The sequence below is a fragment of the Engystomops pustulosus genome, chromosome 1, assembly GCF_040894005.1.
Source record: "Engystomops pustulosus chromosome 1, aEngPut4.maternal, whole genome shotgun sequence".
NCBI classification, from domain to species: domain Eukaryota; kingdom Metazoa; phylum Chordata; class Amphibia; order Anura; family Leptodactylidae; genus Engystomops; species Engystomops pustulosus.
This window is the reverse complement of record NC_092411.1, coordinates 184,886,471-184,898,554: the sequence shown is the minus strand read 5'-3', so window position 1 is coordinate 184,898,554 and position 12,084 is coordinate 184,886,471. Positions and strand designations below refer to the sequence as shown.

Below are 12,084 nucleotides of genomic sequence, written 5' to 3'. Positions count from 1 at the left end.
TGGGGGCAGGACACCAAGCATCATAGTGAAATATTAGGCAATGAGTTGCTGCTTGATGGCAAAACAGCAGCACCGATTAGGGAAGCAGGGTCCTACATGCAACATAACTCAATATGATGCAGAAAGTCACGTCAGCGGCACTGTATGCAATTCGGCAAGCAATGGCCAATTTTTCACAGGCCAGTCATGTGGTATTACTGCCGAACAGTTCTGTCCCTGAATCCCCCCCCAAAATTAAATGGTCACTTTCAGGGTATGTTCACAGGTCTCATATGCAGGTTTTGCTCCACATTCAAGCTGGCTGTGGCCAATGCCGACCCCAGACCCCCCACAGAGTGGGCCGGGGCTGACACCTGTAAATTTATTTCATTTATTTTTGGGAGGGGTTGATGCATAACGCTTTATTTTTTTTTTACACCGTTAATTTTTTTACTTTTATTTTTTAATCTGAAATAGGGGAAAGTGTGTTCCCGGTTAATCTATATATAGATCCCATATAACAGTGATCTAACAGCCCATTGGATCACTGTTATCAGTGATCTGTATACAGAGACATGCAGAGAGGTTGCATATAGCACCTTCTCAGCATGCCTCTCACTGTATACAGGGGCAGGGGTGACTACAGGGGGCTGATAATATCAACCCCCTATCAAAGTAAAGGATCGGGCAGTCACATTGACAACTCAAACCTGTTGATGGCTGCTCGTATACTTCCAAGGGGATGGGCACAGCTCATAAGCTTGGTGTTTTTTTGGGGGGAGGTGGAGTAAATCAGCCTGTACAAGGATGCTTATAGATGCTTGTAGAGGCGTTATCACAATCTCTGTCCCCCACAAATACCATTTGAAACACTCATCTTGTTTTTATGATTGTACTTTCAGTTAAAGGAAACCTACCACTTAGTATGGCAGGGGTAAGCTGTAAGTACCGAGCACCAGCTCAGGGTGAGCTGGTGCCGGTACTTACTTTCGTTAGTGTTAAAACCGCGGTATCGCGGTTTTAACACTTTTTAAACTTTAGGGCAGAAGGGGATTCGGCGCTGCGCGCGACCGTGCGCGCGCAACATCTCCGCTATTTCCTATGGCGGCGCGCGCGCGATCGTGCGCACGCAGTGTCTTCTGCCCTAAAGTTTAAAAAGTGTTAAAACCGCGATACCGCGGTTTTAACACTAACGAAAGTAAGTACCGGCACCAGCTCACCCTGAGCTGGTGCTCGGTACTTACAGCTTACCCCTGCCATACTAAGTGGTAGGTTTCCTTTAATCTTAGCATTCTTTTATAGGATGATATCACTTTACTAACCTGTACAGACCATCATCGATTTCCATGGAGTCTGCAGCCATTGTGAGAATTGATCCTTTGTGTCCTGGAGAAGGCCAAAAATATCAAGTCAAAATCTGAAAGTCTTCTGGTTCCCTCCTGATAACTGAACTTGTTTATAGGAGATTGGTCATTTTGATCATCAGGCTAGTTGTCAGAGCCAGTTGACATTTTGTATCATAACATGCATCCAAGGGATACAGATGAAGCCTATATTTTTTTAGATTCCTTAGTCTAATGAGGTCAGCTAGGGTTACCACCTTTAACAGACATTATTTATGACCATCTAGTGTAGCTCCTTCTTGATCATTCTGTAACATCTTAAAATATCTCAAAATTATTAGTAACATACTAAAAACATCCTGCTCCCTGTAATCCATTGTCAAATTGGGCAAAAAGATTTGTTGCAGTTTTGGGAGTGTCACATCAATCTAAAAAGGTCAACAATGTAGCCCTATTTAGTTGAATTAGTGGGTGGACACAACACTTCACACCCCTGCAGATCAGCTGTTTTAAGAATAGTGGTGCAGCCTCTTCACTGCACAATACACATAGGGGCTCATTTACTATGGGTCCGCAGAGCGCATTTTCGCCAGGATCCCCGACGATTTACGAGTTGCGGCGCATTTAACAGGGAATTTTGGCGCATGCGATTAGATTTTGGCACATCAGCGCCAGATTTCAGGCAACACAAATTAAGGGGCGGGCCATCGACCGATGCGACGGATTCGGACAACACGCAGGATTTAACATCGGAAAGACAGGCACTTACAAGCGCCGGGAAGAAAAAAGTGAACTCCGGCGGACCTTGGGAGGGAAGCAACAGATGCAGGAAATCGGGCGCACAAGCTACGTGAATTACGCCGGACTTCATGTTCCTCGGACTGTCTGGTTCGGGGATTGGGTAAGTAAATTTGCCCCATAGTGCCTTATCATTTACGTCATTCGTGCTTGGTATTGTAGGTCAGCACCACTGAATGGGACCAAGCTGCAACAGGACATGTGACGTGTAGACATGACATCACAAGCGCTGCTCAGTGTATTATCTGGGCTACTTCACAATTAAAGTTGACTGACCAGAACTTTCTGTTCAAGGGTATCCCGCGCGACCTGAACATATTGTCGGCCGAACAGCCAATCCAGCAAATTGACAACCCTGGCCAACTAGCCATGGCTGTGATTGGCCATATTTACCAGATTGGTTGTTCGGCTGGCAATATGCCTGGAAAGTTTGGATCCGCTTATCTGTATTCCCAATAATAACAACTTATCTAAGGCCAGGAACCCATCATTCATTGTTTCCTAACTGTACGCAACAAGATCATAGAATCCAAGCACACCAAATGCAAATATATATATGTTAGTCCAAATTTCATGTAAAGAATGACATTTCAGCTGGCACAGCAGCCTTCATCAAACACTGAAACAACGATAACACATACAAAAATGAGACACTGCAAACGAAGACCAAATGATTATGGTATTATTAATAAAATTCATTCAATTCAGAAAACAGAGGTGGAATATGGTATACACATCATATAGTACTCAGATCCACATATCTACACGTTCTGCACAGTCATGGTTTCAACCACCATTCATATCTGGAGCCCGATCTTGGATGCAGACTATAAGATGTGGGAACTACAGGTAGTCTGAAGGCCGGTGACACCCCAATTGTCATACATTCCTGAAAAAAGGGTAAGTACAGGGCGCAATCTTACCAATGGCAGTGCTAGGAGCAGTGGCGACAGTGACAGGAGATAGTCAGCGAGCTCGGGACGGGCACATCCGTACCTTATAGGGAGAGCGTGTGCACAGAAAGGAGGAATAGCGCTCTAAATGGCAGATGCTATTTCCTAGTGGTCTGAAGGACCTCCGATGACGTCACGATCATGTGACACTGGTGTGGGAGGAGCAACTCTAGAATTTACACAGGAAGCGTTTCTGTCTGTGGGAAGTGCCTGCTGCCATGTGCTGCTGCTGAGAGAAGGGATGCAGGCTGTGCGAGCGGGAGTGTGGGGGTGCAGTGTGAAGGGGATAGGAATGTGGGGGTGCTGTGCGAGCGGGAGAGCAGAATGTGGGGGTGCAGTGTGAATGGGATAGGAATGTGGGGTGCTGTGCGAGCGGGAGAGCAGAATGTGGGGGCAGTGTGAAGGCGATAGGAATGTGGGGGTGCAGTGTGAAGGGGATAGAAATGTGGGGTGCTGTGCGAGCGGGAGAGCAGAATGTGGGGGAGCAGTGTGAATGGGAAAGCAGAATGTGGGGATGCAGTGTGAATGGGAGAACATAATGTGGGGGTGCAGTGTGAAGGGGAGAACAGAATGTGGGGGCGCATTGTGAAGGGGATAGGAATGTGAGGGTGCATTGTGAAGGAGAGCATAATGTGAGGGTGCAATGTGAAGGGGATAGGAATGTGGGGGTGCATTGTGAAGGAGAGCATAATGTGAGGGTGCAATGTGAAGGGGGTAGGAATGTGAGGGTGCATTGTGAAGGGGATAGGAATGTGGGGGTGCAATGTGAAGGGGATAGGAATGTGTGGGTGCAGTGTGAAGGGGATAGGCATGTGGGGTGTGGGCTCCTGGGGATCTCCAGGCTTCCTGTGTAAATTCACAACATTGAGAATTTACACTCCCAAAAATGCTAAAACAAAAACTGTGACATATTTGGTTGCTAGCCACAAATGTGCTTAAAAATATATAACACACACAACAAAAAGCTCCTATTCTGTCAAAAAAAATCAGTGTAAACGAGAATAACTTTTTAATTCCTACACACTACCACCTTCATGCAACTTTGGAGCAAACGGCAATAAAATGCAAAAATTGCATGTAAATTCAAATTTACCTCTGAAATATGTACAAATCCAGAATACTTATATAAAGAAAATATACTTTCCTTACAGCAAGATGTGAGGTGATCATACATTCCCCACATCTGTATATTCATCAAAATCTGAAAATGGAACATTAAATCCACAGGGGATGGCAAACTATCTTTGCAGAAAATTGCACTGAGCCTCGCACAAATCTATCATTGTATGCTCTTTACACAATGGTAACCCAAATAAATAACTATATATCTATAAGCCAAGCTAACGAGATAATAAAAGTCACTTTTACATGTGCGCCATTGTATTAGCCGCACAATAACAGAACCCTCCGCGCTTCATAAGAATTTGAAGGAGAACGTCATAACATAGGTGTAAATATTGGAGGATGGTGTGAAATAAAATCTTTATTCCAGAATATGTGTGTGTTTTTGGTGTTACATATAACTTTATGGACATTGTCTGGGTTGCAGTGTTAATATATAATAGTGACATTAGGCGGAGAGGATCAGTCAATTTTTGGAAAAAACAAAACTCATGAAAAAAAAAAAGGCAATAAGAGAGCAAGTGTGTTCTTAGATAGTTCTGCATAGAGAAGGGTTAAAAACATTAATATTAGTTGATATTATCCCTTATCAAAATGTAGTAAGATATAAAGTGAATATTTCCATTATCTGTGAGGTGCAGCAGCTCCTGTTTACAGCAAATTCTCCCTGTAGCCTGATGGCCAGGAATCTGGAGGGGGACACACACTCCCCACTATGCATCGGGATGCATTTATACGTGGAAACAGGATGAGACATTACGATACAGTAAAAATAAATGTGATATGAGGAAGCGCAACAACACTATGCCTGCCCGTAAACCAACGACGAGTGATTTTTTAGGAGCTCCTCCAGGGAATACACAAGAGACAACAAACCGAGGAGGAGACGAGGAGGACGCAAGCACAGACGGTCAAAAAACCAGAAGTGGCAAGATGATGAAGACCCCAAAGACAAAGAAGAAGTAAAATACCACCCAGTGGTAAATATATATTCTTACAATTTGTCTGATGTTGAACTTAATGTTTTAAGCAAGGGACTGTCTTTTTGCCCCACGATGTTTACGAACTGGTTAGACCTAGATATTGAATTGAATGCTTTCTTCAGATCTATCAAACTGAAGGCCTGGTTCCTGGGGAATCCGCCGGTGGTGAGTGACAACACCCCCATTACGGGGAGATCTTGTGACTTTAATTTGAAGGAATGTGGTCTCTTTTTAATGAGTAATTTCTGTCCACCGACTAATTCACCCGCTGTAGATACCTTTGTTACGGCGGTCCTCAGGGACATTGAGTCATATAAGGAATCTGTAACTACTGTTACACATAAGAACAATTTATCCTCTGATGAGAGAAGGGCACTGGAAGGATTGGTCCAAAACGGCGATCTCATAATCAAACCCACTGATAAAGGGGGTGGGATCGTCGTTATGGACTGATCTAAAGACATGGATGAGGTGTATAGACAGCTTAATGATGATTGTGTATATAAGAGGGTTGATGTGGATCCCACACCGTTTTTTTCTAAGAGGCAAAGGATCCTGGTGGATCATGCCTATGCGCATGACGTGATAGATGGGGATCTGCATGATTTTTTGTTACCTAAATATACGAAATTACCCCTATTATACTGTTTACCAAAAATACATAAGAGTGTGACTTCACCGCCTGGTAGACCGATCGTGTCTGGATCCCTGTTCAGCCCAGCAGCCATTTTTTTGGATAAAATCCTCAGACCCTTTGCGGTTAGCGCTACATCCTACAATCAGGACACCACTGATTTCTTGAACTAAATTTCTGATATTGTTTTTCCTCCAGGTGCCCTATTGGTGTCATTTGATGTGACAAGCCTATACACGTCTATCAATCATGACCGAGGCTTGGCAAGTATTGGCAAAGCCTTAGGGAGGTCTGAGTATACCAATGAGGGCAAGGAATTTATCTGTACCTTATTAGAAATCATTCTTAAATGTAATTTCTTTTCATTCAATGAGGAGTTTTTTGTGCAATTACGCGGAACGGCCATGGGGTCCAACGTCGCCCCGACCTACACTAACATTGCTATAGCCGACCTGGAGGAAACATTCGTCTATGTGTCGCACCACTTTGGCTCAGTACTGAAGTGGTGGCGATACATAGATGATATGTTTGCAATATGGCTGGGGGACCCTCCTTCTTTAGATTCATTTTTTTGACTTTCTGAACAATATTGACCCGGATATTAAGTTCACCATGGTGGTCTCTGATTCACATTTACAGTTTTTAGACACTGATATGTATGTGAAGGACAACACCCTAACACACTGCAACACACTGTTACGGCATGACAGCCAGCATCCACGTAATATGGTACGCTCCCTACCATTTAGCCAGATGCTTAGGGTCAAGCGAATAGTGGATAATGAAGAGGAACAAAACAAGGGGTTAATCGTGATGGGTAAAAAAAATAAATAAATTATCAAGAGGGGCTACCCTAAATCATTAATCACCAAACACATGGAGAAAGTGCAGACTTTAGATAGATCTTCATTACTGTCCAATAGGATGACCAATAAGACAACTACCCGTATACCGATGATCTCTACTTACAGCTCTCATAGCCATAAAATTGCAGCAATTATACAAAAAAAATGGTGTATCCTTAGTACTTATTATAAACAAATCCAACATTTTCAGTCTCCGCCCCTTTTCTCCTACAAAAGAGGACGAAATCTGAGAGATTTACTGGTCAAGACCGATGTATCAGTTCCCACTAGGGAAAGAGTGACTCGTAGAGGCAGTTTCCCGTGCATGTCTTGTGATAATTGTTCTTTGATGATAAGGGGAGACACCTTCATCCATCCAACCACTGGTGTTTCTCTTAAAATTAATTTCTGTCTAACTTGCAGAAGTGACCATGTTATCTATGTGCTCCAGTGTCCGTGCAAGCTTCTATATGTGGGTGAAACCACAACCAAATGCAGATTACGACTAAACAATCATAAATCCAGCATACGCACTAAAAAATTGGATTTACCAGTACCATCCCATTTTTCTGAGGCTGGACATATAGTAGAGGACCTTAGATTCAGGATCCCCCCACAGAAAAGAGGTGGGAATAGGGAATTGATGCTTAAACGAAGAGAGGTCCAATGGATACACAAATTAAGATCTTTCCACCCTAATGGTCTCAATAGAGACCTCCATCTGAATGTATTCCTGTAATTACATTATTGAGATGCCTAACCTTACTAATACGGCTTTTGATCGCTACACTCGACCTCTGTTTAGTGACATGTTTGTCCTATTATTATTTAGATTTACTGATGATTTCTGTAATAACACACAGATTACAGCTTAATGAGTATGACTACTAGTGATGTGCTTTATTCCCAGTAATTCGCCTTCTTTATCCTTTATATTCTAGTGCCTTCTCGGGACTGAGAAGTGGACAACTCCTGGGACTTTCCTTGACACGGTGATCTCCGGAGAATGACACTACGTTGGGAGTATGGCCTCACGAGGAGGAATAATGATTCCGGATGGGACCAGATACGGACCTCTTGGCCTATTGGCAACCAGAGGTCTTGTCAGATGATAATGCCTCCTCACCTGTGGACCGTTCTTTTGTGTCCTCCGTTGAGTCCCGTGTGGATCGTCTCTGTCCCACCTCTGTTACCCCACTTGGATGTCTCCAATGTGGGGCTAGTTCTCCACTGTCCAAGATGGTGACACTGGGACTGTTGTGCGCATGTCTACACATAAAAAATCTGCATAAATATGTATTTTTGGATATATGCCCTTTATAACACTATATATTTGTATCTGTGTGTTTCAACAGACTTTTAATTTCTGCACTTATACACTTTGATCACGGGACTCTCGGGCTGGGTCTGACTCCCACGCCTACTAATGCACCTTAGGTGGAGTCATGATCACCATGGAGACACGTAGGTCTCCGCACTTTGGAGACATGTAAGTCTCCCTTACTTGTTTTTATATACTTACCTATATCGGATGGTCACTTTATGATGTTCGATTGTGTGTGGATATGTTTTAACACTTGTTTTTAATTGTATGTTTATACTTACGGCAGTACTGATGACGTTACTTATGTACACACGTTGTGGTGATTAGTTCACCCTCTATATAAACCACTCAATTGTTTACACTGGATGCTTGAAAATGCCTTTATTGATAAGATGAAACGTTGCATGTTTTTCACGGTGGAATAAAGCCAATGGGGCAGATTTATCAAGTGTCTGAAAGTCAGAATATTTCCAGTTGCCAATGGCAACCAATCACAGCTCAGCTTTCATCTTACCAGTGCTCATGAATATTTTAAAGGGGACCTGTGATTGGTTGCCATGGGCAACTGGAAATATTCTGACTTTCAGACAGCTTGATAAATCTGCCCCAATATCTTTTCACTATACGGAGTGCTGCTTCATCGCTATTTTTACCACTTCAGGGGGCTGTATCTCTGGCTCTGTGACACACAGAACCTCACTTCTTTTTTCATATGAAGGAGGAGAGTCTCCTCTTTTATATGAATCTAAATTTGTGTTTCTAAGTGTTAGAAAAAATGAGATATTAACTGTTAAAATGCCATTGGGAGGGATTTTTATTGCCTACCCATAGCGCCGGCCCTGAGAATAGGGACATCAGAATGAGACCTCATCCTGGTAACTCCATTCTAGCTGCCTCTGTAGTGAACAGACTAGAATACAGGCACCAGGGGGAGACCTCATCCTGGTAACTCCATTCTAGCTGCCTCTGTAGTGAACAGGCTAAAATGCAGGCACCAGGGTGAGACCTCATCCTGTTAACTATTCTAGTCACAACCGTCCTGTTAAAGGAAACCTACCACTTGTAGTGGCAGGTTTCTGATGGAAATACCGGGCACCAGCTCAGGGTGAGCTGGTGCCGGAGCTTATTTTCGTTAGTGTTTTAAACCGCGGTATCGCGGTTTAAAACACTTTTTAAACTTTATAGCCGGCGCAGGCAGGTACGCGCTCGGCGCTTACCATGCGCGCGGCTCTCATTCACTTCCTATGTAGCCGCGCGCACGGTAAGCGCCGAGCGCGTACCTGCCTGCGCCGGCTATAAAGTTTAAAAAGTGTTTTAAACCGCGATACCGCGGTTTAAAACACTAACGAAAATAAGCTCCGGCACCAGCTCACCCTGAGCTGGTGCCCGGTATTTCCATCAGAAACCTGCCACTACAAGTGGTAGGTTTCCTTTAAACTTCATCACACTACATTTCCTTGCGGTCTAAAGGACCTGTGGTGACGTCACAACCATGTGACTCTTGTGATAGCAGAACAAGCAAGTGAAGAGGCACCAAAAACCACCATCACTAAAAGGCGACTTCCTCAGGGGTATCTGTCTGGGGGCCAAGCCCTCTCCATAGCCCATAAGTCTTTGCTGCATATTGCAGCAAAGGCTTACCGGTAACACCCACGTTCGGTGCTGGCACCGATCGCAGCGTTTTCACCTCGATGGGCGCCGCCATCTTGCCCCGGATCGTCGCTCCCCGATGACGTCACGGGGAGTGGCGATCCGTCGCCATGGTAGCCTAGGGTGTTCCGAATACCCGAGGCTACTTCGTTTTAACCCATGCATTACAATGTGCTAATTGCACATTGTAATGAATGGGGAGTAAAATCCACATATACTGCCATAATGTAGTATGGCAGTATATGATAGGATGAATCAGACTACCTAGGGTTAGAGTACCCTAGGGAGTCTGAAAAATAGTAAAAGTAAAAATAAAAAAAAGTTTAAAAAAAAATTATAATAAAAAAAACCTAAAAATTCAAATCACCCCCTTTCCCTAGAACTGATATAAATATAAGTAAACAGTAAAAATAATAAACACATTAGGTATCGCCCCGTCCAAAAATGTCCGATCTATCAAAATATAATAATGGTTTTTCACTGCGTTTAACCCCGTAACAGAAAATAGCGTCCAAAGTCGAAAATTGCATTTTTTTTGCCATTTTGAAAAATATAAAAATTTTTTATAAAAAGTGATCAAAAGGGCATACAGTCCTAAAAATTATAGCAATGAAAATGCCATCAAAATTCGCAAAAAATTACACCACCCGCAGCTCTGTACACCAAAGTATGAAAAAGTTATTGGCGCCAGAATATGGCAAAATAAAAAAAAAAATGTGTACAGGTTTTAATTTTTTTTAAATGTATGAAAACATTATAAAACCTATACAAATTTGGTATCCACGGGATCGTACCAACCCAAAGAATAAAGTAGACATATCATTTGGGACGCAGAGTGAAACCTGTAAAATCCAAGCCTACAAGAAAATGTCGCAAATGTGGTTTTTCACCATTTTCACTGCATTTGGAATTTTTTTCCCGCTTCCCAGTACAGGCCATGGAATATTAAATACCGTCACTATGAAGTGCAATTTGTTACGCAGAAAATAAGCCATCACACAGCTCTTTATGTATATATGTTTATAAAAAAGTTAAAGATTTTTTAATTTGGTGAGTGAAAAATGGAAGTGAAAAAACTAAAAAAGGCCAAGTCGTTAAGGGATTAAGGTGTAGTGTTGGGGGTTTTTGGTGCCCCTTCGCTTGCTTGTTCTGCTGCTCTTACCGAGGTGCTGAGCCGTCACATGGTAACCCTCTGCTTGCCTATATTGTCTTGTTTATTATAGGAATGGATCCAGCACATGCACTTTATTCATATTGACACAGTTGTAGGGTAGCTAGCAGGACTGGTGCACAGGCACATGTTTACTCGGATATATTGTGATCATTAGGTAAATGGGTATTTACCTGATGATAGAAAATTCATGTTTCTATTCCAACAACCTTCAGAAGGGGTGGTGGAGGGAGAAAACAAATACCTCAGATTTTCTCCTTCCTTTGTATTTGTGTTGTACTGGTGAACTTTTTAAATGATTTTTGTGTACTTACCGTATATACTCGAGTATAAGCTGAGACCCCTAATTTTACCACCAAAACTGGGAAAAACTACTCACTCGAGTATAAGCCGAGGGTGGGAAATGCATTGGTCAACACCCCCCCCCCAGTAGTATACAGCCTGCCAGCCCCCAGTAGTATACAGTTTGCCAGCCCCCATGTAGTATTTAGCAGCCCCTAGTAGTATACAGCCTGCCAGCCCCATGTAGTATACAGCAGCCCCCATGTAGTATACAGCAGCCCCTAGTAGTATACAGCAAGCCCCTAGTAGTATACAGCAAGCCCCTAGTAGTATACAGCCAGCCTGCCCCCACGGCCCTTAAAAAAATAAACTTAAATACTCACCCTCCGATGTCAGCGCGGCTCCCCGATGTCAGCGCGCCCTGTCTTCTTTCTTCTCCGCGGCTCCTCTTCTCTCTTCTTTCTCCCGGCATGGACGCGGCCATGTTTTCTTCTACCAGGCGCATACTATGACGCGGCTACGAAGAAAACATGGCCGCTTCCAGGACAGAAGAGAGAAGAGGAACCGCAGAGAAGAAAGAAGACAGGACGCACTTCTTTTTCTTGAAACTTATCTATATCATGTTTGGTGTGTGGGCCGATCTATAAAATTTAAGCTGTGCACGTCCAACTTTGTTTGTGAACAGTATTGTGGTATATATAAATCTGCTCACTTTGTGTTATTATTTTTAAATCCCTATTTGTGTGTTTGACATCACCGATTGTGGAAACTTTACACTAGACCTAACTAGTACTGTAAGGTGTTGCGTTCTCAACTGTCTTCACCCAGGAAAATCCTATTGTATCATAGTAGATAAGGCTGGAAAAAGACTCAAGCTCTACTTTTAAAGAATCAAACAAATGCTTTTCCCCATAACCCGTAATATTCTTGCTCTCCAAAACATCATCCAGACCCCTCTTGAACATGCACAAAGAATCAGCCATAAAACCTCCTGCGGCAG

General features: G+C 43.2%; 1 protein-coding gene across 2 annotated transcripts in view; it reads right to left on the bottom strand.

Moving 5' to 3' along the window:
• Positions 1–3,216, bottom strand: part of UBA6 (ubiquitin like modifier activating enzyme 6) — a 48,487-nt gene extending 45,271 nt beyond the window's left edge. The window contains exons 1-2 of one of the 2 annotated variants that reach the window (XM_072114985.1): positions 3,044–3,216; positions 1,302–1,365 (exon numbers count right to left, since the gene is read on the bottom strand). In XM_072114985.1, the coding sequence (XP_071971086.1) occupies positions 1,302–1,342 (41 nt within the window). In that variant the 5' untranslated portion in view covers positions 1,343–1,365; positions 3,044–3,216. The remainder of the gene's footprint in view (positions 1–1,301; positions 1,366–3,043) is intronic. The other variant, XM_072114994.1, reaches the window with a different exon arrangement.
• Positions 3,217–12,084: the final 8,868 nt, after the last annotated feature.